Raw genomic sequence first — 27,472 nt, forward strand, 5'->3', positions numbered from 1 at the left:
ACATACATACCCATACCCATACCCATACCTCCCTGCTTTACCTACGAGTCTACGACCTTTGTATATCCCTTTACACAATTCCACACGATTTAACCCTTTTTACTTTTTACTTTTTTTTTTTTTTTTACTTTTCATCTTTTTATTTAATAATTTAAAAATAGAGTAGCATTCGTTACTCTTACTGTATATGATAATTCTGGCTATCTACACGGCTTTAATCCACTTCATTCACGTCTTCACCCCACTACACCCACTTCAACTCTAGATCGATCGTCTAACCTCTCTCAACGCTACTCTACTTTATTCTATCCACCCACCTACTCTACCGGTACTTCTTTTTCACGAACTACAAAAGATTGGCGCAACACCCATATTCGCTTGGAAAAATTACACAATTCACCCACCTCTCATCTCTTCTTTTTATTTTTATTTCGAAATAAGAAGATTCATCAATTCGTTTCTTTTGATCGATTATCATCTGGGATATCACATCACACTCCATCAAATATCTTTATCGAGCTTATTTATCCCACGATTTCACCAAAGCTTCGCTTACCGATCTACGACCCCCTCATCCCGGTATCCGCAATCGTCCTCGAAATCGACCTGATAATCGACTTCATAACCGATCTGGGATTCTCAGTCAAATCAACCTTAAAATCGAATATTTTCTAATAGGAAAGACGAACCGAGTCAATCACATCCTCCTCTATACATATCACTTCTTCAATACCAATATATCATCCACCACCTCGATTACTCCCACCCAGTTCGACTCGAGGAAGCACCAAATATTCTTGATTTAAGATTTCTGTATTTCATAGAACAACATAGACGCCCTACAACAATTAGCCAAGATGACTAAGGATAAGAAGATGAAGCCCGGAAAGGTCGAGAAGTCCTATTCTAACAAAGTATGCACACTCATCCTCGTCATGTTTCCTTTGGCGAGACTGTAACATAACTAACATGCTCCCAAGACTCCCAAGACCACTCTAGAAAAGATGTCTCACAAAGAGCGTGCATTTATTGCTGCCGCCAATAGAAATGATCGTCCAGATGTCAAGGGTCGAATGAAGTCCGCTAGAGAGGCTTCAAATCTCCACCGAGAGAGAACCGGTCGAGGACTCAAACTTTCAGAGGACATTGTCATGTCTGGAAATTTGGGTGAGGAGGAAGAAAGTCCAATGCGAGTCTTTCAGAGACGTCATTGGAATCCTATGTATAATCCAGTCCCAGTTCCCATTACCCAAACTGAGCTCATGCAACATTTACGCGACAATCCGGCAATCGCAAAAAACATTTTAGCTTTGATTGAAGGTTCTCAAGGCCTGCGTCCCACGGAGCAGGTCGAGCCGGTTGAGCCACAAATGGCAATGGAATTGTCATTATTCGTACAAGTCAACCATCAATTAGCATCACAAAATGCTAACCAACCCGGGAGAATGCCTCGAGATATCCCAACACCCCCAGGAACATTAAGTCGAAAAACTAGTTATGGCCCAACCATGCCAACGCCACCACAGGACCAAAGTATGACATCGCCATTAGAGGGCCCAATGATGGCATCGTCACCAATGTTAAGTAATGACTCAAATATGGCCGCTCCACAAATGGAACGACAGCCCAGAAGGCGACACACAAGCTTCGGACAAGATACAACGTTGTACGACATGCCCGGCTACAATCGTAATCCCGGACCTCAATTCATGGGCCGAAGTTCTAGCACTCCCGGAAACATAACACCTGGTACACCTTTCGAACACGACTCGATGATTCAGAACGGAGGACCACAAACTCAGATGGATGCAATGCATCAAAATTCTGTGCTTCGAAGCCCAGAGCCCCAAACTCACATGAATCAAGTACACCAGAGTCCCCTGGATTGGTATGCGAAGAATCAATCGCTCCCTCAGCAAGCAAATCAAATGCCTCCGCAGCAGGCGAATCAATTTTCCACGCAGTGGAATCAGGAAAGATCACCGCTCGATATGTCTTACGCATCTCATTTTCTTCCAAGTCAAGCCGCGCAAACAAACGCCATGGAAAATCACCACTATAATCAGTTTGCGCAACCGAGCACAGATGATAAGTTTTTCGCTGACTTGATCGATTTCAACGGCGGTGGACGTTGAATTTGTATATCGACCTGAGGATTGGGGGTGGATGTGCGATGATGTAATTTTTTAATGAATGGAAGGTGTTTTTGTCGATATTTGAATTTGGGAGGCGAGGCATAGCACGATACGGCACGGCATGGCATGACGGGAATGCTTGATTGGTTGCTTGGCTTGGGTGTTTTTATTATTGTCATTATTATCATGGGAAATGTACACGATTATGGCGAAAAAATGGGATTCACGGACTAAAGGGGTTGTTCACCTCAGGAGCGAGGTGTTCAAAATTATCATACACACATATACCCATGATACATGGAGTTGGGGATAATTTACTTATTACTTGTTGATCGGTCGGTATAGACTGGGACGGAGGATGGGAGGGGAGGAGATGCGTGGGGTAATCGAATTGGTCGGTTGGTCGGATTTCATGAATGTGGATATGACGATGGCTATGACTATGACATTGATTCCTGAGTTTCTTCGAGTTTATATTTTTTTATTCTTATTTTTATTATCATTATTATTTTTAGTACACGTGTATACACTTTTTTATTATTAATATTGTATTATTAAATCTTTTGTTAAATTTTATGTTAGGATGATTGATGTTTTTGACTGGTAACTGGCTTTTCGGTTGAGGTCTATATTTCGATGTTGATCTCGATGTTGATATTGGGATTGATTTTGATGTTGATTTTGATATTGGTTTGAGTTTGATTTTGGTTTGAGTTTGAGGTGTATGCTATGTACTTTATTCATTGGGTGTATTTATTACATGCTGTATTTTTAAGTAGATGATCCTCAAATGTATTAAATCAAATTCATATTGATACCCAGGTATTTCGAAACAAAGATTTTGTGAATTTTGATGATGTTTGGGTGGTATATCTTGTGTGAAATATTTTGTATCTTGTAACAGTAGATATGTAGGTAGGGAGGGACTACATGGATCCATGGATGGTCTTGATGGTCTTGATGGTGTATCTGTAGTCTCGTTTGGGGTGGTTGTTTGGAGTGGCTGTCTGGAGTGGTTGTCTGGAGTGGTTGGATGAATTGAGTAATTACTTTACATTATTGAATATCTATCTATCTATCCATATACTAGAAATCAAAAATGTAATCAAATGGTTCACTCCCTACCCATCTACCTACCTACCTACCTACCTACCTACCTATCTATCCAGATCCTCAAAGAACACACACATAAATCGTAGTCAGAGTACCTAATTATCTTCATAGATATTTGTTATCAGGAGTATCTATACTTAAGTAGGTACCTAATAATACCTAGGTAGTAGTGATCTTTAAGTTGAAGAGATATCGGGAGTAAGTGGATTTTGTCTGGAGTGGTCGTTGTCTGGATTAGTAATAGTAGCTAGCTACCTACTCGAGTAGTCAATATATTCGGTGCGAGTTGTGTGGAGAGGTTTTGTAGAGAAGTTGTATAGAGTATCTAATAGGTTTTTAGGAAAAGGGGGATTGGATTAGATTGTTTTGTGTGGATAGGTAGGTAGAGATATGGATATGGATATGGATGTGAGTGTGTTGATGGAATTGGTTGGGTGTTTTCAATTGTGTGGGAGAGTTGGGAGGATTGGTTGATTGGGTGGTTGAGATTTGGGGTTTGGGGATTGAGATTTGAGTCTTGGGATTTTATGGAACGGGATGACATGGTGGGATGATGAAGTGGTAGGATTATGAGTGTGAGAGGGTGGGTGTGGGGAGTAGGTAATACGGTTATATTCCTATACATAGGAGAGAAAGGAGGAGAGAGAGGGAGATAGGAAAGAAGATATTTGATTGCTGGGGGTGTGATATATGTATTAAGGGGATGGGAGAAGAGAGAAGAGTTTCTTTGGGAGTGAAGTTAGAGGGTGGATTATAGATGATGAAGGGGAGAGGTAGAGGTGAGAGAGTGAGAGAGTGAGAGACAAAAGTGAGAGGAGAGATGAAATCAGAAAATAAGAATAGAAGAATAGAAGGAGAATTAAAGGTAAAAGATATACGTACTATACTACAAGACAGTATATCACATGTACGAAACAACTCGCACTAATGTTAAGAAAATAATCACAAACAGGAAAGAACGTTTTTACATATCATATTATATCAAAGAAGAAGAAAAAGACAGAAACAAAAACAAGAATCGAGACGACCCTGGTACGAAAAGAGAATGATTTGGAGATCCTTGTATACGAATTTGTATCTTGTATGTTGTGTATAGATCGTATCATATAACGTTGTATCATATTCTGCATATCTGGAGAAAATGTAAGATTTTCTCCAGTTATACAGTATCTTTGAATTTGAATGAACGCGGATGTGAAACTTGAAAATGGAAAGTAGATATGGATATGGATATGGAAATAGAATTGGAATAATATCCATGGGGAAGAAAATAGAGAAGGGAGAGGCAGAGGTAAGGGAGATCAGAGATAAGTAATCCCTTCATTCCAAAGAGCACCTACGTATACACATCTTCCCACCCATTTTCGATCATTTTAACATCCATTCCTCCTAAGTAGGAGAGCAGAGTTCTTAAAACTTGAAGAGAGCCCTTAAAAGGCAAAAACAAAAAATACTCATTTACTCACGAGAGGGGAAAAAAAGGAGAAAGTCAATTCAACGAGTCGTCGAACAAAACAATAGAACCAAAATGATGATCGACGAGGAGAAGAAAAGTGGAAAAGGTTAATAGGAGTATGGTGTAGAGAGAAAAATCAAAGGAAATACTTGAGACATTCTAAGCCTTGATTACAGACTAGAGCTACTCACTCCATCCTGCTCATCTGATATCCATTCGTTCATTTCGCTTACACGTACACTAGTTCTTCAATTTCGCCCCCAGAATCGTTTCAAAACTACCTTGCAATTTGATCTTCTTTGGATTCATGTTTTTATTGTTTCTATAAAACCAAGCAATGCTCGTTGCGCCGTGCTCATACAAAACAAAACATGTATAAAAAAGAGCATACGCAGATAGAATCGTGATGCATCTATATGCATGCAATGCATAAAAATCAAGGATAAATGAGCAAGCTGCATACATACGCAAGCATTGGATATCATGCTATTCCATCCCATCCCAATCCATTCATCAATCATACCATATCATACCTACCCAAAGGTAGATTTTCCAATATCAAAACTCGCCTCTCCTATTTTCCATGCATGCTCCCCTTCCCAGGCTATCTGACAATATCTCCCAGTCCCGATCCAACTATCCATCTACCCATTCGATCCCTTTTCCACGTCTCTGAAAGATTTACCAAGCATTTCCATGACTATCATAGGATAGCTGCGAAGCGGCACCCGTCTTGTCCTCTACATCTTGTTTCGGCATAATCTTATGCATATGTTTCGGATTCATGAACCCTCCGTTATTTAATTCCCCCATTTCCATGTCCTCGTCATGATGCACCTCAATGCCATCCTCTAATCCGTTTGCCCACGACTTTGCAGGTGCAGAAGTAGGTACTTCGACTTCTTTCAGTTCTCTGTGCACTGCCCCCACCAAATCTATAACATCCGAACTTCGTACGTAGCCGAGATAATAAGGAGTGCCACTTGCACCAGCAGCCTCATGTTCGAAGATTCTTCGACGATCACGCACCTCCGTCACATATTCGTCATTGTATTCTCTCCAAATATCATTCTCGAAATCGTAGATGTAGATCCAATAATGGCCACCACCAGCTTCACCACGATGAATAAATACAGTTTGAAGCTTGTATTCATACTTGGTCATATTCGTGAATTGTTCATTTCTTCTTTGCTTGAGAAGCTGAATTTCTTTCTCGTTTCTTTCAATTTCTTGGTTTAATTCAGCTTGGCGTTCTTCGAGCAATGTGACCAAGTTTGAGTCAACTTCGATGTCATCCATCTCCTGCAAGCTTCTAGTGAAGTTCTGTGCTGCAGATAGTGCATCACAAACAGATATTTCTTCTGTTACTTTATCCTGGCCGAGGACTCTTTGTCGCTCTTCCAAAGTATTGATACGTGTCTTCCATTTCCATGCTTCTTGACGACGACGCATCAAAGTAGAGTCAGGATCTTCGGAATCCATGTATCTATCAAGATATATCGTTTCTGGAAATATTACCGCGTTTCGATTTTTGTAAGCAGTATGCTTGATATTGTCGTAACGTGTACGCTGAATTTGTACTTGTAATATTGGGGGGAGTTTGGTAATAGATGCATATTGCGGTTGAATAGTACCATCGATATGTACCAGTTGTTCGTCGAAGACCACATCCAATGCTTCATAAATGTCTCGAGATTTGTTTTCATCCGGAAAAATAATGAGATTAGCCCATGGTTCAACTTTCTTCTCTAACTTTTCCGACTTTCGAAGATAAGAGGCATTTGCACCATAAAATGTGTCTCTAATTTTATCGATTTGCTCACCAGACACAGGATCGATACTTGTCGGCTTTATAGCACACTGTAAACGAAACATCACGTTTCCGATAACTTCTGTAACATCTTGCTGAGATCCAAATTTCCATAGATCGTCGTCAGTAATGACTTCTTTCTGGTCATTTGTCTCTATCGAAAGGCCAGCTTTGTTTCTTGGAGGAATCGGAGGTGGCTTGTCTGGCGCGGCTGGTATGACATCTGGAGTTTGAACTATCGAATCGCCATTGACCATGACAGCATCATCGAAGGTACTATCGGCATCCTCTGATTTGTCCCAAGCCTTGTCTGCTGCGGGACTCGGTCTAGCTACAACATCGGAATACGGAGGTAAACCATCCATGTCTGGAGCCTCTACCAATGTACCTTCACTACTATCATCACGCTGGTTTGAGTCTTTATCTTCAGGTCGGTCAACCATCTCAATATCCTCGTCGGTTGAAGTTGGAGGACGAAAAGTAGTTGTCGGAGGACCTTCCGGCCCCAAAATGGGGCTCATCATAGAAGCCATGTTTGATGGACCACTTGGGCTACTGACAGAGGCTCGACGGAAATTTGCTTCAGCTGCTGAGCTGAATATGGTCAATTCGGCCAACTCTCTAGTAGGCTTGATGGATCTTGTTGAAGCAGTCTTCAAGTTTTCAAACAGGTCGTGTAATTCCGTCACAACTAATTATAATTAGCCAAGCTATTTGTCCAAAGAATCTGACACTCACATTTTTGGGCCTTGATAATTTCCGCCTTACTGACAGCACGTCCTCCAACGCGCTTCTTCTTGATATCCTCTTCATTCAGAGGCATGCGAATCTGGTCAAAGTTCATTGCTACCTCTCGGACGGCTTTTACTGTATAGTAGTACTGCAGAAGACTGTTTAGATAGCAGGTATTGCCAATATTATCTAGACCAATTGGTTGATTAATGGTCGACTTTTCTGCTTGAATGTCGACGTTTGGATCATCAAGTTTCCTCAATAAGTAACTGCTCTGACGATCATGAGCTATCACCCGAAATGCTTCCTTGTAACTATCAGATGAACCAGTAGGAGCACCAGATCTGAGACTTTCGTAATAAGCCAGCACAGTATCATCTGGGGCCCTTCTATCAGTGATTTGAAGTCGATTATAAGCTTCACCAACGTCAAGGTTTGAATCTTCAATTCCAGACTCCATGGACGTAGCCGCACGCTGCAAGGTGTAGTCGTCTCCGCGATTGTTGGCAATCGCTCTTAAAGCTTTTGCGACTTTATCCTTATCGCCCTCAAAAGACTACCTTAGAGTTAGCTGGCAGTCTTTGAATGATCGTTGATTCAAGACTATACACATACCATAGCAACCGCAGCAGCTTCAATGCTATCAGATGCAGTATCTGAAGTCACGCTTAGGAACTCAAGAGCTTCTTCAAATGTCATTGTGCTATCATTCGCTACGGCTTCGATGGCAATGCTCTGCCTATCCTTTGCTATTACGCGCAGACATTCGCGTGCCTCATCTTTTTGGCGCGGTCCAGCTTCGATACGAGACTTGTAAACACCGATGAAAAAGTCATCGCCCTCAGATCTGGTAATATTCCTCTGTAGCGCGAAGAACGAGTAAGCTTTTTCGATATCTTTTAGGCTGACTTCTCCGGTGGACATGATCATCGTAGCCTTCGTTTGTAAATCAGAACTGCGCCGTCCATTACCGAGCTCCCGCAAGCAGTCCAAATAGTATGGCTTGTTCGCCGGATCGCATTGACACTGTCGATCATAGCTCCAGGCTAGCAAATCATCTGTAAATAGCTCGACTGCGCCTAAACTGGCATAATAAGGGTGCTCCAACGAATCTACAACTTGAACAGTATCTCGCTTGGGATAGTCATGGCAAGAAAGTAATCGCCTAATATCATCCAGAGCATAGGCGGGAGAAAAGGCTTTTTCATTTGAAGACTTAAGCTCCTTAAGTTCCATATCTGGTCGATCAAGCATGAGCTGGTTGAGCTCAAACCTGACATCGTCTATGAATTCGCGATTCCCATCATTGACGACAGGCAAAGTCCAAAACCCTTCAAATTCCTCCTGAAATGAAAGTTAGTGATGCGAATGAATTGTAGAGGGGATTTCGTAAGCTGAATCCTGAACCATAAGTTTTATTATGTCGGTAAGATACATACCTGGGAATTGGACGATGCCCTCAGCTCGGATTTGAATCCTAGATAACCTAGTAGAGCGTCACAATCGTCTCCGAATGCTAATCTGAACCTTTTGTTTCTGGCTGCAATAGCCTTTCTATCCGCACCACCTGCATCTCTTAAATACTGACAAAGGTTACTAAGGACCTGAAATGGGTATATGGGCCTGTGTCCTGTGAATCTCAAGGGTTCCTTTTCAATTATTCTCTGCCCACGACTCAGAGTATCTTGGACATTTATTAAGGGAGCTATCATGGTAGCGGAGAGCCTAGGTGGTGTTATTTTGATAGTAACTTTGACTGGACAAGTAGCCGCAGTGCAGGCAAATTCATGCGCCGCGAATTCAAAGATTTTTTTTAAGTTTTGCGACGATCTGGTCTCAACTACCCGAAAGTGATGGAGTGGATTTTCGAGGTCCTTAGGATTACAATGAGTCTGTCCATCTTTCCAGCCTCGGAAATCTACAGTTATCCGAAAATGGTATCGGCAAAGGGAACAGTACGCAGCTATCTTGCGGATCGTTGTGGGATCTGCTTCCTCATGTGGGCGTAGAGTGTCCGTTTGGGAATCCTTCCTAAAAAGCTGATGGCGACAATTGGTGGCATGGAGCCTTGGGTCAATATTGGATTCGTTGTATATTGGCGCTGGTTCTATGAGAGTGTGCTTGCCGGACTTTGCGCTTTTTCTTAAATCGTAGTCAAGCAGATCTTCCACTAACCTAGGGGCGGATTTCCCTACATTGGCAGAATCATTAGCTCAGTTCTAGTATATTCGAGAGCTTTGAATTATCTCAAGTTCGAAAGAAAACACAAGTCGCAGAACTTGCCTGGTCCTGGTTTCTTCTCGTAGTCAAACATAGCACCTTTCAGTAATTATCTATCGCTCACTCTGCCTGCCGATACTTTGTGATTTATGGCCAGCTGAAATATTCGGACTTGCTTAGCTACCCCGCCTCTCGAAAGGTTGTAAAGGTGATTGATCTTGAGGCTTGAAGGATCAATATGTTGGCTTGCATTCGAAGCAGACTTCTTTAGAAAAACGATTGAAGATGAGTAAGGACTTTGTGCCAACCCAGGTACTAAATGTGAGTTTGGTTGTTTGGTTGTTTGATTGTGTATTGGGTGAGTGATTGATTCTCCAAATTTGGCTAGGAGGAACACAAGCAACAAAAGAATAGGAACACGAGCATCGACAAGTTTTATGATTTTAAAGGAAAACAGAAATATTTGTACAATTTCTCATCAACTGTGTTGGTTCAATATGTATTTATTTGTATGTGTTTCTTATCTAAACAGGCACGGGTGAAGGTTGATGGATTATCTGCCGCCTTTGCATTTTTGTTGCTTGAGAGCTTAGATGATGGCGATGACGGAAATAATTGGATGGCGGCTAGTAAGCACAAGCAGCGTTTATAGCGGCATGTTCCGTCCAAATTCCCCGAATCTATCAACCTCATACCGACGCCGGTGCAACTTCTTAGGGTTTTATATTCCATCATTGACGTTCCGTATTGTCTCAACATGGCACCGAATAGTGAAGCATACCACCCCCAAGATGCCCTTAAAGCAGGCATCAACGGCGCACTGATTACAGGAACGGCTGGTGCTTTTGCTTCCGCGATTCAAAATAGTTTGCACAAGAAGAATATCGGCATGATGGGTGTCTTCACCAGGACAGGAGGCACAGCCTTCGTATTCAGTAAGCCCATTAAATCGAATCCCCTGGTCGTCATCATGTTGACTTTTTTCAGCTGCGATGGGAGGAACGTATGAATTCACAAAATACGCATCTGCGAATTTGCGAGAGAAGAATGATACTTACAACACCGCAATTGGAGGATTTTTGGCTGGATCAGTTCTGGGATTAAGATGTGGGCTCTGATGCAAATTTTAGCGGTAAATTGATGCTAATTCATCAATAGTCGGAACAACTCCTGCGGTTCTTGGATTTGGTACACTGGCGGCGGTTGTGCTTAGTGCATTCGATTATACCGGCGGTGCTATAACGGGATATAAGAGAGATCCAAATGTCGATGAATTCGAGCGCAAGGAATTTTTGAGGAAGAATCGAAGGATACCTGTTGAACAGACTGTAGCGGAATTGGGAGAGGGACGAGGTATGTTTTTCTACTTATATGGAAGGGCATCTAACTAATCACTTGAAGGCATATACGGACCAGGTTATGATGAGAGAAGAAGGGAGAGAATCAAGGAGAGATATGGTATTGAAGTACCAGCTAGATCCTAATGGGCCTTGTATTCATAATCCGGAGGCCTCGAACAACGATGTACATAGGTTTAGGGCTTGCAAATCACGTAGAGTTACAACTCTTTGAAACATGAAGACCTGCCTTCCAGGCTCACGGGCTGATGGCGACTTCATGATACTGTCCAGCTCAACATTATAACTACTGAGAGGGGATCCACAACGCCCAACGCATGAGCGACCAGTTTCCAGGGTCTACTTTCTGCAGGAGGAGCACAATCGGCAAAGATAAAACTTCCATCGACAACGAGAAGCTTTATCAACACCTGAGTGCACAAAAATTCATTATAATTCTTAAATTAGCCACAATTTTGAAACTTGACCAAGGGCAGCCTTCATAAGCTCTTCCAGGTTACCTTCTGATCTGTAATCACGTGTGTGATAATTGTTGAACTACTGCCGGCAAATATTGACTGTTTATTTAACCCCGCAATAATATGCTGTGGCCCTCAACCATCCCCTCATTGATCGACCTTTTGAGACGCAGAACATATTCATAGACTCCGTATTTCCTACAAATTTGCAGACCTTCTATCTTTACCAAAAAAATAATAAGCACGATTCGCAACCTCTCGTATACCTTCACTACAAATTTTCAGAACACTGCAAGGTTGTACGGCTTTGGTACCAGCCGCGAAGTGGTGTGCTAGAAACATCGAGTCATCTGCTTCCACCCCTTCAAACAACTCGTGAAATCAGTTGACCCAATTTCGGTGGCAAATCAGAACATTGAAAACAACAAATCTTGTTTGCTTGCGGCGAGAAGACCTGTCATATAGTATTACAGTAGTTTTCTCTATACAATAAAGCTTTTGACATAATGGAGAAGACAATGCCCGCTGTTCGTGTTTCGTTCAATCAACCAACAGAATCGTCCCAGGATGTGAAAGAACGATTCTATCGACACTTCCAAGAAGAAGTGACAGGGAAGTCGATTACCATTCGACTAATTGAATTGAAAATACTAACATTTTGACAGACCTTCAACAGCGTATTAGCCAGCTTGGGAATCTCTCTTTAGTTGGAGGAGAAAGGCAAGATGCTACAGACCACTGCCTTGCCAGTATTACAAGGCTATCTAACGAAGTTGCCGATGCTACGGATTACCTTCCAGCATATGACCAGAGAACTTATTCACAGGCAAGCATTTCCAGGAAGAGTGATGATGCATATCTTGTACTAATGATGACTAGGCAATCAAAGGTCTCTCGGAGAACCTTCAAGAAGCGAAAGCCAAGGCTGCACCAAGAACTAGATTCCGGTTTACTTCAAGCAAGAATAGTTCCGCTGTTTCTATCAATGATGCCGCTCAGCTAGCTCAGGAAAGTCTTAGCGCTACTTTGAAGGCTTCTTTATTGTCGTCTACTGAATCATCACTGGCCACGACGCCAGCTAATTTAATGACACCACCCGGCGAGGAAAGTGCTAGAGATACTGTTGGAGATTTGCCTTCATTCTCAAAAAATTACAATGCCGAAATGGCCACTGCCTCTGGTCCAATTCGAAAGCCGAGTTTCTCACAAGCAAGCACCATCAATATTACAGGTCACACAGGTCTTCACATCATCCTACCTTCCTCAGCATCCCGTGCAACTTCATCTGGTGCCATAACGAAGCTTAATGGGTGCATTGTTGATATGTCAGTCCCAACGGCCAATGGTGCTCCTTTTGCTGGGCTTTCTTTGAAGAATATTAAGCATTCTTTAGTCATAGCTGGGCATGTTGCGGGGGCAGCACATATCACTGGAATCGAGGATAGTATAATCGTCGTCACATCAAGACAAGTCAGAATGCATGATTGTAAAAATGTAGATATATACCTGCATTGTGCTAGCCGGCCCATCATTGAGGACTGTAGCAATGTGAGGTTCTCGCCAATCCCGAATTCGCAGGTAAGTTTATCATAGGGTTTGGTCATTACAGCACACTGACACCATGTTTAGAACGTTACAGAAGAATCGGTCAAGAATCAGTGGGATCAGGTTGACGACTTCAAATGGCTTAAAGCAGAGCATAGTCCGAACTGGAGCATCTTACCAGAAGAGGAAAGATTAAAAGAGGAAATTTGGACAGATGTCATACCCGGAGGACCCGGAGTTGGACTTGATGATATCCTGAAGAAGATTGGGCTCGCTGGACGATAATTACCATTAATTCCCTTGAAGTACGTAGTCTTTTGTCGCAGATCGGTCAGTGATGGAGATGCAATGAACATTCAGGTAGGTAATGGGATAGCTGAGCAATAACAAGTTTCTTTTGTAATTTCATATTCTTTTCTTGATATTGTATGTAATCCATGATAGCATTGCACCTCAATAATGAGGTGTGTATTTTGCTCCACACGAGCATCAACTCATTGCAAGGCTACTGGACAAATGACGCGCCATTCAAAATCCTCCGCCCACGATAATGTTCCAAAATAACCTCTTCAATCTTGAAGGGGTTAAATCTAGTGTACCTCACAAGGTGTTCTATGATCTATGAGCTAAGCACCCGACTGGGTCCGTTGAGCTTCATTCCTCATGATACATGTTCCTCGACGTAAGTGTAATGCTCGCCTATGTTTTGTCTCTCTTCCTCTTTTTCTCTTTCATACTATCCGTTCCTTCAGGTTTCCATTTTATCTCCTGATCCTCTCTCTTCTCGCTCTTTCTTCATATTCAATCCTACTTTCATCAACAAATTCAACACCTCTTTCTGCTGTGCAATCTTCTCCTCGCACTCTCTTATCTCCGCTTCCTGGTCTTCAATAGTCCTATGCATATCTGGCATGCTCTTTACACCCACTCTCGCCTTTTGTAATTTATGTTTGATGCCATCGGTCGCAGCATAAATATCTTTGATATTCAATGGCCCTGTGCTGTTTGCATTGAACGAAGGAGTCGCGGCAGGCGGGGAAGCTGCGGACGGATTGCTTGGAGAGAAGTTTTGAAGACGAGAAATTGTTTCGCAAAGAACGGGGATTGTATCAATATAATCTGCGGTGAGACCCTCCGGGAGAATCATCGTTGGGGGGATTTGGGATGGTGTGGCTTGCGATGGAGTAGTCGACATCTTCACTAAATGAACGATCGTAGAGCTGACAAGCTTTCGTATCGTGGACAAAAGTCAATGTCTGGACCCGAGTCGAAGATTCCTAAGTATCTTCAAAGCTTCAAAGCTTCAAATGTATCCCGATGTATGTGTATGTGTTATTGATTGGATGTGAAGAGGTCCGATTAGTCCTTGTGCTAGCTAAGAAGAGCAAGGCAGGTTCGCTCTTATCGCGGCGGTTTCACAAATACGGCTTTGCACTGGAGGGGCCCTAAAATCCATCACCCCACCACAAGCGCAAAAAGCTTCTTGGAGTTATTTCTCAACAATTCACTTGCTTATTTTGAAGTCATTCAAAAATCCTTCAAGTCTTCATTGTACATACCCAATTTATCGATAGATTTAAATTTGTCTTTTCTCTTGTAAGTTGATATCAAGTCCCCAATACCCATTTCATTCTCTTAGAAAGAGATTTGGTCATTAAAGCTCTTTGTTTGGTGGTACCGAAGCTGGAGCTGATATAGCCTGTATTTATTAGATTCGAAACATTTCATTTCGCCAAAATGGTCCAAGTCGAGAATAAAGCTGTCCTGAGTACGTCAAAAGATTCCACGTATCCTCAATCTATTGATATATCTATCGATTGCCCCAAAGGATTTTGTTGATTCGTCCTATCCATTTGGCATGTACATGCTGCGACTTGCCCTCAATGCCTCGAACCTCTATTCCAACAGTTCAGCTCAATACTGAGAAACTGTTACCCCCTTTACCTCGTACAAAGAAGAGACCAGATTACATACTTGCACTATTTTATATACTTGTATATCTTGAAGTCTCATGGCTAATTGTAATGATTTGGCGCAGTTGTCATTGATGGATGGGGAGTTCCAGGTGAAAATTCACCCAAAGATGGAGATGCGATCACAAACGCCGAGACTCCAGTAATGGATGCTTTCGCCAATAACGCAGACGGATATACCAAGCTTGAGGCATCCTCCCTGGCAGTTGGACTCCCAGAAGGCCTCATGGGTAATTCGGAAGTCGGACATTTAAATATTGGTGCCGGAAGAGTTGTATGGCAGGATGTTGTCAGAATTGATCAAACAATCAAGAAGGGAGAGCTGAACAAGAATGAGGTTGTCATGAAGGCATTCAAGGCAGCCAAGGATGGCAATGGCCGCCTTCACCTCTGTGGTTTGATCTCGGATGGTGGCGTTGTAGGTACTCCCCTAGTCCAATCGACAGGCAAATTCAATACTTACTCGAGTAACAATAGCACGCCAAGCAAGATCACTTATACGCCCTCCTCAAAGTTGCAAAGGAGCTCGAAATTCCACATGTTTACATCCACTTCTTTGGTGATGGACGTGACACCGACCCAAAATCCGGCGCTGGTTATATGGAGGCCCTTCTCGAGAAGATCAAGGAGATTGGAATCGGTGAGGTTGCGACAGTGGTGGGCAGATTCTACGCTATGGACCGTGACAAGAGATGGGACAGAGTCGAAGTCGCATTGAGTGGTCTTTGCAACGGTGAAGGAGAGGAGAGCAGTGACCCAGTCAAGACAATCAAGGAAAGGTATGAGAAAGGCGAGAACGATGAGTTCTTGAAGCCTATTATTCTCGGAGGGAAGGAGGCTCGTATCCAAGGTAAATGGATCAAGATTCCTAAAACCCCCATCAACCAAACTAATGACCCCAGATAACGACCAAGTTTTCTTCTTCAACTACCGATCCGATCGTGTCCGAGAAATTACCCAACTTCTTGGTGACGTTGACCGTTCGCCAAAACCAGACTTCGCCTATCCAAAGAACATCACTCTTACTACCATGACCCAGTACAAGCTCGATTACCCATTCGAAATCGCATTCAAGCCCCAACACATGGGTAATGTTTTGGCCGAGACTCTCGGTGCTCAAGGTGTTAACCAGGTTCATGTTGCCGAGACAGAGAAATACGCTCACGTAACATTCTTCTTCAACGGAGGTGTCGAGAAGGTATTCCCTCTTGAGGTCAGAGATGAATCACAAGACCTCGTACCATCAAACAAGAGCGTTGCTACTTACGATAAAGCCCCAGAAATGAGTGCTGCAGGTGTCGCCAAGCAAATGAGCAAGCGTATTTCCGAAGGAAAATTCGAGTTTGTTATGAACAACTTTGCTCCTCCCGATATGGTTGGCCACACTGGTGTTTATGAAGCTGCAGTTATTGGTGTTGCTGCTACTGACAAGGCCATTGGCGAGATTTACGAGACTTGCAAAAAGGAGGGTTATGTTCTTTTCATCACCTCTGATCACGGGTAGGTTTTCTGTTTCGTGTTACAATGCTCTGTTCTTACGAATCGCACTGACAAAATCGTGTCTTAGTAACGCCGAAGAAATGAAGTTTGCCGACGGTAAACCAAAGACTTCCCACACAACCAACAAAGTACCATTCATTATGGCCAACGCTCCTCAAGGCTGGTCTCTCAAGCAAACAGACGAGGGCGTTCTAGGTGATGTTGCACCCACGATTTTGGAAGTTATGGGCTTAAAGCAACCCGAGGAGATGACTGGATCCAGTCTTTTGGTTAAGAGTTAGATTACCCACCCTGCGTTGAAACAAATTTGCGAAGTAGTCTGAGTTTTACCTTTGCGTTTTTATGATTGAATGAAGTTTGCGTTTGCGTTTGCGTTGTTTTTGGTACATCAAACATTGTTACAAGAGAATAGAAAGCTAAAAATTTCATACTTCACAGGCAAAGGTACCAAGAGAACACATGATGAGACGAAATAAAGGGTGGGCAAAAACTAGATTGAAGACATGTATGTATAGATACCCTGAATACATATCGATAAAGGTTTTGGGTAGTTGATGCTGTGAATCGTGCAGCAGCTAGTGATTTTTTTCAAGTTTTCGCATCCACCTTGTTTGCGTGATCTTCTTTCCCACCACTCGGCTATCTTCTTTTACATTTCCATAAGCGCCCATAACACATCATACAAATCCTTATACACTCCCCCTGCTTCCATGAAATTTGCTGGCTGCCCTGTGTCATAGTTGAAGAATGAAATGGAGCCTATGTTCTCGGCGACGATTGGTGTTTCAGTGACCATATTGTCGTGACTCCAAAGTACTAATTCAGAAGTACCTTCGGTATGCGATTTGCTACGAGGGGCTACATTTATATCGTAGGTCATGATTCTGGCGAGGCTTATAACCATACCTAATAAATCCGGAAACCTAATATGTAGGTCTCTTCCAGTCCTCAGTTGATGATTGAACTACACCTCTAATATGTCTCATAAATTCGACAAGACATCCCTTGCGTAACGATTTCTCAAACGATAATATTACGCAAATATTGCAGGCTGTCATGTAGTGTATGTATCTATGATTTTTTTCAATTCTCAATCTGTCTCGAAAGATCGCGAAGCATATGATGAAGAAACTGGGAAATCAAATCATTCCTATTGGGGACTTATTGAGGATACACCACTAAGGAGCGCACTTGGGCTCTTGACTCAAGAGCTTTGTGTATGGCCCTCCTATCTGGCGACGAGTTTATGATGGAGTGATAGTCACCAAAACAGAGCAGATAGGCGCAGTGTCTGGAAATACAAAGAATGGAGCTGCGGGCTTTCTGGAGAGTATGTGGCAGATTATTAAATGGTTCAAGGGAGTAGCGCCGTGCGAGGGAGGTGTGGGAGACCGACAGGTAGTTTGGTTCTAGCGAGCTCGAATCTCTTCGGGGTTCCTTCTTCGGTGATCACAGCAATGAGTGGATGAGTGTCTCGGCAATTTCTTTTAGAATAGGCTGTCTTCGCTTTCACTTGGGGGAACCAGTCTGCCTGCTTCTGTAAACGATATACAAGGAAAATGTAGCCAGGTTTGATAAGATGCGTAAATAGTATCTGGCAACTTTTTATAACTTTTGAAGAATTGACTTTGTGATAAATGACCTAGGAAAGAATGTCTTTGTTTGTAAGTTGCGCTTGGAAATTTCGCTTATCGTTTCTACTTCTAAGCTTATGTTTAAACTTTGAGGTGATTCCCCAACGCAGACTTGTGCATTCTAATTCGAAAAGGCAATTCAATTATCTAGACTTTTATAGTTCTCACAGAACCGATGATATATTCAACGGAGCAGCCAACTGTTGGTGAAGAGGAATGCACGCGGGCGCATTCGATATTGGTAGTTTCGGGTACAAAAGCCTGTTCGAAATCTACTGGTTAGCAATGAGATCAAGACAGGTCGGGATTGTATTGGAAATTCATGAGGATATTGGATCAGCTTTAACATGCTGTCATGAATGTCTACAGCTGATTACCATGCAAGACACGCTGCAAGAGAGAAGTGACTAAGCGTACTTTAATCGCATTTTTGGCAACCCACTAGATACCTACCTAGGTATATCATTCAAATCAATGGAAGATATATTAACAGGGTTACACAATATGCACTGACAAAACCATCCGGAAGTTGCCTATATGGTATCAACTCCGAAGAAAATGAGACATGTATCACTACAAGTCGGCTTTCTGAGAACCTCGTTGAGTTTGGAACTAAAGATTTAGGAGAGATATCCACGATAAATGGTCAGCTGAGCGGACTTTCCCTTCCCCCAGTGTTCCCCCTAAGAACCTCCTTGAACATCTTTTTCATGGATACAAATAACCACAACTCATAATCCAGGGTCGTGTAAACATCTGTAATAGGAGTGAGCCAAATCGCATCTGCTCGTGTCTTGCTGGAAAATGTGACCCTGACAGACAGTATAAAACTACACGAAGAAATTGCTCGTATACCAGGCAAGATAGTGTTACGCAAACTCCAAAACCATATTGGCCAGGAGTTTTGACGTTTGGGTAAGTAGGTTAAAACTCTAAAGCTGTTATATACTGATATTTTCATGCATGGTACTAGCAACCAAATATATACGTCCTTGTCAACATCGCTCAGATATCGCTCATCTTAGGACCAATCCAGGCACTGACGAAACCCTCAGAGATAAGTGGCTGAAAGAGACAGTAGACGTAACAAGACTAATGTATTTGTTGCATGTTGATAAGATGGTCACAGCTCATGGCTTTATACTAGGGGTGATCGAAGCCTTCAACGACGAGGGAAGTGTGTTTGAGAATAGATGGTGATTACAATGTAGAGAGAAACCATGAATACAGAAAGCCATGCATCATATTATACTCATTGTATCAAAATACCAAACTTTCCGGTATAAGTATGTGTATGTTCTTCGCCTGATCATCTATCCTATAGTCACTTCCTTGGTCTACCCCCTGCAACCGCTCCTCCCAGCCTGCCAAACTTGCCCAGGCTACTCCTCGATTTCGTATGTTGTGGTCCGGATGGAATTCCACTTGGCGCATCTTTAGATACTGGAGACGGTCCAGATAACCTCGTCGAATCTTTGAAACCCCGACTCTCTCCACTCTCCATCCTCGACTCAAAGCTGCTCAATCCATCATCCATATCCCCTCCAGGCCTTCTTGCCCGTCTCGCCCTCTCTTGTACAATTCTAAATTTGTCAAGTAATTCTCCCCACCTAATACCACTTTCCTCCCTGCCTTTCAGTCTGCTACTCCTGTCATAATTTGACGGTCCTGCAGTTGTCTGAACGCTAAATGAAGGAGAAGAACTATGAGTTTCTGTGCCACTCTTTTGACGTTGATGGAGAGCAAAAGTAGAAAACGCGTCCACTACACTGTTATTACGAGATGAAGAAGGTACGTACGCTCGAGGTGCTATGTGTAGGTAGCCTATTGCGCTTACACTATTTAACCTATTCTTCAATGCTGCAAAAGCCGAGGATTGTGGAAGCAGCATAAGAAGGCCGTAAAGACACTTGTAAAGATGAGGATATTTTTCGGGCTCAAGTAGTTGGAGACGAAGATCTACAAGGGTGATTAGCAATATTTGTGGTTTGAGATAGTCACCTTACATGTGAAGACAGGTGATTCTAGCAATTGCACAAGTTTATCGATTTGGATAAGCATATTAACTGTCATCTCGAGTTCGGCACTGTTAATGTCAGTATTGTTTCGATTACGAACTGCTCATGCATACAATATCTGAAGAAGATTATATGCTTGCTCATAAGCTTGGCCTAAAAGACAAAGTGAGAAGGTAGCTACAGCATTGTAACACCACGACCTGAAGAGAGCGACGAAGAAAGCTTGTCCGTCCTATGCAGCCATTAGCAGATGATCTTTCGTTCGTTTATGGATATTGCGGACCTTGTTCTCAATATTTCGAAGCCTTTTTCTAAGATCTGCCAATTCTGGTGCAGTGATGAGATTATTATTAAGGTTCTGTACCATAATGCTTGCAAATTCAACATCTTCTTCTTTTTCTATGCAATCCGCAAGTGTTCTATAGATTCGCTCTGCGCTAAGATTAATACATAATTGTCGAATGATCAAGTTTCCTCGAGTCTCGAGGAGCTTCCTGTCAGTAGAAAATAGTTGAAGTAAGTTTACCATGAAAGAAGTGAAATAGTCATCATCGCTGTTTCTAGAAATTTGAGATAACAGTTGGAGATCCTTAGTCACTACGGCCTCCGATGGATCAGAAAGCGTTTTAAGAAGAGCAGGAAATATTCCATCATTAAATGCGAGCAGCTTCTTAGGTGCTTTCCTGTGTAGCATGAGTAACCAATTTAGAGCTTCTACTCTAGTTACTTCGTGATCATTAAGAAATAGTAATGTTAATGAGCTGACCGCTGCAGCGTAATTGAGATCTACATGCGCCTGGTATGGCGGTGTAGGTGTTTGCGCTTTGCTAGAGGGAGGTGGGGGTGTCTGTACTTCTATATCTCTCTTATCAAGCTCACGAGATCCGGACAAGGAGCCTCGATTTGTAGCGGAAGAGTCTCTTCGTTCAGTGGGATTCGAGTCTTTCATGGCGAGAAATCTCGAAGGGGCTGAGGAAGGTGCCTCTGAAGTAGCACCACCTTCGTCCGATAGTGACACAACATAAGCCATCAAGGATGTGTTGACACGGGCAGCAGCTTGTCGAATGGTATCGACTCCACTAGCCATAGCTGGAAGTAGATGTGCCAATATCTTTGGGGCAAATGGAAGGACTTCTTCAGGGCAGATGTCTAGGAATTCAACAATCCATCTTAGCGATTCAAGTAAGCTATCCTCTTCTATCTGATGTCAGCTGGTTGAATCAAAAATTTCAATGCGTTATCCTTACCCAATGGAGTGTCCAGATTTGCAGTAAGGATGACAAGAATTTCTTTATGATTTACATGAACATCTTGACCAGGAACCCAGTCGTCATCACTACTGATATCTTTGTCATCTACATCCATACCTGAGTCGTCATCTCCACCTAGATCTGGTGCCGTCGACCCTTCGCTGTCCATAGAACCCGATCGTTTTCGTTTTGTGTCGCTGCGCGACTTTCGGCTTTCTTCTATACCTTTCTTAATGCGTGAAATTCGCTTTATCTCACTAAGAAATCTCTCAATTGCACCTTGAGTAGCCACGTGAACATCACGATTTGGATCACTCAAGAACTTGAACAGCCCACCAAGAAATTCAGGGAGGAAAGAAACAAGTTCTAAATCAGGAATAGAATCTAACAAAGTTATCCATCCCACGAGAAAGGTGCGTGTGAATGGGTTTATCACGTAAATTCGTTCTTTTAATAAAGGTATGAAGCGAGCCAGGGAGAAGGCTGTCGGAAGATCATCGGAATCCTCAAGGGCTTCTTTATTAGAATCGGACATGGAATCATCAGAAGTATGAAGAATCGATACGTAGGTAGCTGCAGATTCAGACACTATGTCCTTTATCAGACGATCCAGAAGCTCCGCACCATTTTTGACGGAAAGTTCTGAGTCCGCTCCTAGCTGTTCGGCCATTAGTCCGAAAACACTTTTGACGGATTCCGGGTTTGACTTGCCTTACATAAAGCGTCGAATATGTCATTAAAATAAGGTAAAACCTCACCCTTTGCCACTTTGGCAATATTGTACATACTTTCGCACGCATAATACCTTACTCGAGCATCTTGATCTGTGAAGCAGGCGAGGACCGGTGGAACAATTTCGTCAAGGTATCTTGCGAGGTCCTGTCAAAAATATCAGCTTGATACATGTAATTCCAACACACCTCTGTATCATACCGGGCCTAATGCAATAGCAGCAGCAGCGAGGCCAATGAGACCGCCATTCCTGGCATGCGGCTGGTGGACAGCGTAAGCATAATCGTTACACAGTTGCTGGATGATCTTTTTGATTTTATCAAACTCCTTGGCTGCTGTAAGATCACGAATGACCCGTTCAAGACTGTAGATATCCGTTAATACATTGTTACATGTAGGGCTCTCATCACACTTACTCTAAGGCGCCGACTTTCCGTTTGTCGTAAAGCTTATCATTCAGAGCACGTTGTATACTTTGATCCATCTTGAGTTACTGGTTAGGTCAAGCGTTCATATTACCTGAGAAGAATTTGCTCCGATGACACCCTCTCTCAATATCTCTTTCTCATATCGCAAGGCAAAAGCAAAGCAGAATGGCGAAGAAAGTGGGTAGATCTGTGGATAGCTAGCTGTAACGGGGATATCACATGAGTGAATGGTGGGTGCACCGTGAGTTGTATTCACGAAGGAGATGAATGCTGAGCAGAAGACTGAATTTACTTCAAGGCGGTGAGGTATCCTAATCTATTATTATCAGTAGTGATGGTTGATGGCTGTATGGGTGTATGTTTGAAGTGTATTGCAAGTGAAGGATTTGTGGTGTGAAGAGATTCGTTGTTTGCTTGAGAGGCTGTGGATGTGGATCTCAAGTTATCGACGAGGCAGGAAAGCTTGATGACGGAGGAGTCTGTGATCTTCAACAGAATAGAAGGCTCTACCCAATCAGAATGTGTGCCTTTAAATAAAGGATAAACAGTATTATTATTATACGACAATCGATCATTTAGGGAATTAATAATAGCAATTAGATTCAATCACGGTATTATTTTACAGATAAAGTTTTTCACTCAAGTTGCGTACCTACATAGACATTCATGGAGACTGGGAGAACCATCAACTCAATATTTGAATTGCTTCATAATTCATGGTATGGTTGTTATCGGATTATGTAAGTGCTAAAATAGGTACTAGGTATTAGGTATATTATACGAAATCAGGGCCCAGTCAAGACGGCCCGAAGCGCATATGTAAATGGTCAAAGCTTACACGTGAGTACCTAGTAGTCAGTACGTAGTAAGTTGACGAGAGTTCAAGTCAACCGCCACAATGTAGAAGGATTCAGATTATATGCAAGAACGAATAGCTGTAGGTAGTATCTGATTGCGTTCCTCTGTTTGGTTGACCCAAAGTCTCGATTGAAAGCAGACATTGAATTATCCATCTCAATCCGTTGCCCTCGTGCGGAGAAGTCAACTTCATCACAGCCGTTAGACTCTCCAGTTTGGTCAAGCTTAGAAGGTGCTGTGGTACATCGGCAAGGATACTCTTGGATATAGGAAAATTGTTGACTTCATTAGGCAGTCTGGGCATGTATGATCATCATAATCATCAAGAGTTGATGTGAACTTCAAGGGGCCAGGCTATGTTGTTTGCCTCTGCATTCCCCATTGTGCTCAAGATTGCGAATCACAACAACTAAACTACTTTAGCATGGATATTGAGATGCTAATTCTCATATATCTTGTCAATTACCCATTCAGCAGCGAATCTAGGATCCCAGCGACGAAACGTGTTTTGAGATGAGGACGATCCGTCGTACGAAGAGAAAACAACCACAGCCAGTACCGTAGGCAAACAATCCGATTCAAAGCATTTAACATAACCCTGAATTGGACCGGGCAATATTGACATTCGCCTTCTAACACCAGCCCCACTTGCTTGTATGACGGGCGCAAAGGGCTTCTGAGGTGCAATATGGGCATCGTTCTCCCCAAGTACCTTGCTCTTGTTCGTATTGTACAGAGATTTGATCTGTCTTCGTATTTTGATTACCGCTCGATGCTTCACTTCCCCCATTCCGACCTTGTATCTCGCCGTCCCGTGCAGATTGAGATTTAGCGTCGCGTTCGCTGTTACTATGACCTGCCCGAGCAGATCTTCTCGCAAATCCTGACTGGACGAACGTTTAGTATTGTGGTTCTAGCGTGGTTTATGAAAGTAAACTTACTCCAGGGTGTGACTTTGCAATACGTGCAGCAGCCTCGGGGGTCATATGGCGGTTTCCCATTCTTGTGTTGAAGTGAGGTGATGAGTTTCCGCGATATACAGTTGGCAATGGGCTGATTTCAAGAGGTGTTCCACAGTGTAATTTAGGTTCGAAAATTGAGAGGTTTGGTCCTAACGAAATGATGGGACATCGAAGTTATATGTAAAATTCGCTCAGCATTGTAGATAGAGTCTTAAAGATTGAACTGGGAGCTTTGTATGAATTTTGAATTGCAATGCAGCGCGTCTCAATACTTCTCATCCGCTTGTCCGTTTACTCTTTGTCGCAGCCTTTAATCATAGGAACATGCCACAACTGGTAACTCTTGCGTGAGCTGATGCTGTAACATATCAGCGACAATCCCATTCGTTAGCTTCCTCTAATGACTTGAACTTGGCATACAACACTTCAGCGGGTGTGTGCGCAGGAAGCAGCTTCACCGTCCCTAATCGTCGCGAATATGGGCGAGAGATCACCAACCATGAGATTAGGTTCCAGTCCATCATGTCGGGCTCATACCCGCCTGCACCCTCAAGCACCTTTCCGTATACTAGGAGAATTCTCAATGACCCGAGTCAATCGTCACTGCATAATCCTGTATTAAAAATTCGGGCCGAGCGTCTGAAATATGGATATGACGATAATCAATCATAAAATGGCCTAATGTAAACGTTCTGGAGGAAAGTGATATCCCGGAAGATTATAATGGAATGGTATTGGACGCTGCGTCTTCAATCGCTTGCAGTATGCAGGGTCCTTCGCGAAACGTTAGACAATGACTGGTTGTGAAATCAGAGACGGGATTCTACAGTTCCAGACGATATATCAATGCATAGAAAAGCGGTGTCAACCCAAAGCTCCATGTGATCAGACGAGTCATATATTGCAGTGAAAAATAATGTATTGTAGCCATTCTGCGACTTATCTAGTGTCCATGAAGAATATCGCCCTTCTCTACTATGCTCTTCTGACATTTAGCTAGGATTGCAGCTTGCCTACCCACTTCTTCCAGCCTACCAATGACATCCTTGTTGCCGTCTACAAACCCGTAGAGCGCATAGGGAATGCCTACTTCATTGCAGAATTCTAACACAAGCTTCTGGGCGCGGCGAAGATTGTGTCTGGGCATCCTAGGAAAAAGGTGATGAATAGCCTGAAACTGAAGACCTCCGTGAAAGAAGTCGAGCCATTGTGGGCAGTCGATATCCATAGTCGTGCGTAGCATCTTCTGTGGAAAGGACTCATGAGGCCCAAGCTCAGACGTGCTCATGGAGAAATGTGAAAGAGTTATTTGAGCATGGACTGGCATAGTGACCATATGACTGATCAAGACAAATGCAATTCGAGCACCATTCGTAGGAATACTTCTGTAGACTACTCCATAACCAAACCAAGTCCAAAAGAAAACCTGGCCGGCAATTTCTAGCCATCGTTGCCACCATGCAGGACCTTTCTTTGGCCCAAGACCCCGGAAAAGATACTCCCAGGACAAGCGGTAGAGATTGAATCGGCCAAAGCAGAGTACTACATAATAATAGTATGATTGGTACGGAAGGAGAAATTTCGCAAATGCGTCATATTCCAAGCATTTTTCATAGTAAGTTGAGGTCAGAGAGCTCAAAAATCTATGGGTAACGGCGAAGAAGGGTATATGCTGAATGTCTGGATCATGCTCGGGAGAGTTTGTCACAATGTGATGAACATTGTGGTTACGTTTCCACCATCCCATTGATAGACCACCAATGAAATCTGCAAGCCCAATGCCGATGAGCGAGTCAATCGTGAAGTTGTGGGTGATACCCATATGGCCTGCATCATGTACCGTGAACACTAATTGATGCCAAAGACAACCAAGAAACAGCCCACTTGTCCCATACCAGCCCCACTTCAAGCACATGAATGCCATAGTGACAAAGAAAGTATATCGGCAGCATTCAATTGCATATGCAGTGTAATTGCAGTCATACAGGCCTTCTGCACGCATCCGTTGATCCAACAGACGGTACTTTTGAACAATTTCTTCTTGAGTATCCGGATCCAAAGAAGGATATTTTGCATGGTCTAGGTCAATTTGTTCTCGAGTTAATGCATCAAAATGAGACATACCGTCGCCCAGGTCAGGCGCAGATGAGATGGAAGAGGCAGAGGATACCGGGCGATCTTCTTGAGCCAACCCTCTTCTGCGTACTTCTGAAAAATCTTCATCGAATGTAGGTGAGGGGAGTCTTGATGTTTCAGAACTCGATTTTTCATCGCAAGTATTATCGTCTTCTTCGGAATCGTCGGACGTGCCTTCGACATAGCTTCGAAACTTTCCGTATTGTATTGGAGGGACAAAATTCTTCCAACGACCTTCTATTTTACCGATTTGATATCTTCCCATAAGGGCTCTAGTTTCTGCTGAGTGTAGACTATAGAGGTTCTATCAGTTTGGATGATTTCGGAAGAGTGATTGTTACTTTACGCACGCGTTCACTTCATCTGTTGCATCCCTTCCTACCATATGCTGAATGGCCTTATCTCCTCCGGGATGGTATTGCAACCAAGCATCTACTTTGAGTACGGCCTGGTCAACGATGATGATGGACCTGCCATCTGCGATGAGACCTTCGACTTGTCTGCGAGATATTATCTTCTCCTTAGAAGCGGCGGCCACGGCCTTCAAGGAAGACATTGTAAAATGATCGTTTCGTGGGACAGATAAGCTGAAGCCGATAGTAAAATAGCAGAAAAACTTCAACGAGTGTATGAAACGCAATCAATCAATTGACGCTCAAAGAATTTCGTGTCGGATGAACATTCGATGACTTTGATTGATGATACTTTGTGAAGAAAGTTAATTGTAAGAAGTCTACTCGTAAGAGTCTAGTATGTATCTTTATTACAAGGGCGTGTCTTTGATGATTGCCGGGTCTGTGCGCAGTGACATTTCCTCACCAAAATAAGCACAAACTCACCTACTTTGGAATTCAATAGCAATTGAAATAAAAATAATATTTGAAAAATCTTTTCAGATTCGAATAATTTTTTATATTAAGATTTATATATAAATTTGATAAAGTAAACTTATTAATATTTATAAAGTTATATTCATTATAAAAATCATTAAGTAAATATTAGTGAGTTCGGTTATTTTGCTTAACAATCATCAAAGACACGCCCTCGTATATTAGTAGTAATCGTTAATAAGAACTTGCGGTGTCTAGTCACTAGTGGTGCCAATCCCTCGAACCAGTGGCGGAGCTTGGATTTTTGACCCCTAATTTTGTGGG

At 42.8% G+C, this 27,472-nt stretch overlaps 9 protein-coding genes across 9 annotated transcripts; 4 read left to right on the forward strand and 5 right to left on the reverse strand.

Annotated features, from left to right (window-relative positions):
• Positions 1-857: 857 nt before the first annotated feature.
• Positions 858-2,135, forward strand: EAE97_009692 (uncharacterized protein; the record flags this gene model as incomplete). The annotated part of the gene is made up of 2 exons (XM_038880207.1): positions 858-914; positions 981-2,135. 2 exons carry the CDS (start codon positions 858-860, stop codon positions 2,133-2,135), a joined length of 1,212 nt encoding a protein of 403 aa, XP_038728913.1.
• A 3,250-nt stretch (positions 2,136-5,385) lies between these two features.
• On the reverse strand, positions 5,386-9,560 carry EAE97_009693 (uncharacterized protein; the record flags this gene model as incomplete). Its single annotated transcript, XM_038880208.1, has 5 exons — positions 5,386-7,205; positions 7,253-7,802; positions 7,862-8,590; positions 8,686-9,437; positions 9,530-9,560. The coding sequence occupies 5 exons, from the start codon at positions 9,558-9,560 to the stop codon at positions 5,386-5,388; spliced, it is 3,882 nt and encodes a 1,293-aa protein (XP_038728914.1).
• A 663-nt stretch (positions 9,561-10,223) lies between these two features.
• On the forward strand, positions 10,224-10,950 carry EAE97_009694 (uncharacterized protein; the record flags this gene model as incomplete). Its single annotated transcript, XM_038880209.1, has 4 exons — positions 10,224-10,401; positions 10,454-10,573; positions 10,625-10,819; positions 10,868-10,950. The coding sequence occupies 4 exons, from the start codon at positions 10,224-10,226 to the stop codon at positions 10,948-10,950; spliced, it is 576 nt and encodes a 191-aa protein (XP_038728915.1).
• An 838-nt stretch (positions 10,951-11,788) lies between these two features.
• On the forward strand, positions 11,789-13,112 carry EAE97_009695 (uncharacterized protein; the record flags this gene model as incomplete). Its single annotated transcript, XM_038880210.1, has 4 exons — positions 11,789-11,813; positions 11,948-12,108; positions 12,162-12,860; positions 12,912-13,112. The coding sequence occupies 4 exons, from the start codon at positions 11,789-11,791 to the stop codon at positions 13,110-13,112; spliced, it is 1,086 nt and encodes a 361-aa protein (XP_038728916.1).
• A 463-nt stretch (positions 13,113-13,575) lies between these two features.
• Positions 13,576-14,022, reverse strand: EAE97_009696 (uncharacterized protein; the record flags this gene model as incomplete). Its single annotated transcript, XM_038880211.1, has 1 exon — positions 13,576-14,022. One exon carries the CDS (start codon positions 14,020-14,022, stop codon positions 13,576-13,578), a length of 447 nt encoding a protein of 148 aa, XP_038728917.1.
• A 542-nt stretch (positions 14,023-14,564) lies between these two features.
• Positions 14,565-16,776, forward strand: EAE97_009697 (uncharacterized protein; the record flags this gene model as incomplete). The annotated part of the gene is made up of 6 exons (XM_038880212.1): positions 14,565-14,595; positions 14,866-15,218; positions 15,278-15,650; positions 15,703-16,300; positions 16,368-16,576; positions 16,739-16,776. 6 exons carry the CDS (start codon positions 14,565-14,567, stop codon positions 16,774-16,776), a joined length of 1,602 nt encoding a protein of 533 aa, XP_038728918.1.
• A 2,482-nt stretch (positions 16,777-19,258) lies between these two features.
• On the reverse strand, positions 19,259-22,418 carry EAE97_009698 (uncharacterized protein; the record flags this gene model as incomplete). Its single annotated transcript, XM_038880213.1, has 8 exons — positions 19,259-19,893; positions 19,941-20,020; positions 20,066-20,184; positions 20,236-21,149; positions 21,200-21,860; positions 21,914-22,081; positions 22,136-22,298; positions 22,351-22,418. 8 exons carry the CDS (start codon positions 22,416-22,418, stop codon positions 19,259-19,261), a joined length of 2,808 nt encoding a protein of 935 aa, XP_038728919.1.
• A 1,434-nt stretch (positions 22,419-23,852) lies between these two features.
• EAE97_009699 (uncharacterized protein) lies at positions 23,853-24,221 on the reverse strand (the record flags this gene model as incomplete). The annotated part of the gene is made up of 2 exons (XM_038880214.1): positions 23,853-24,107; positions 24,162-24,221. 2 exons carry the CDS (start codon positions 24,219-24,221, stop codon positions 23,853-23,855), a joined length of 315 nt encoding a protein of 104 aa, XP_038728920.1.
• A 904-nt stretch (positions 24,222-25,125) lies between these two features.
• On the reverse strand, positions 25,126-26,874 carry EAE97_009700 (uncharacterized protein; the record flags this gene model as incomplete). The annotated part of the gene is made up of 2 exons (XM_038880215.1): positions 25,126-26,611; positions 26,669-26,874. The coding sequence occupies 2 exons, from the start codon at positions 26,872-26,874 to the stop codon at positions 25,126-25,128; spliced, it is 1,692 nt and encodes a 563-aa protein (XP_038728921.1).
• Positions 26,875-27,472: the final 598 nt, after the last annotated feature.

This window comes from Botrytis byssoidea, assembly GCF_014898295.1.
Source record: "Botrytis byssoidea strain MUCL 94 chromosome Unknown BBYS_023, whole genome shotgun sequence".
Taxonomy (NCBI): Eukaryota; Fungi; Ascomycota; class Leotiomycetes; order Helotiales; family Sclerotiniaceae; genus Botrytis; species Botrytis byssoidea.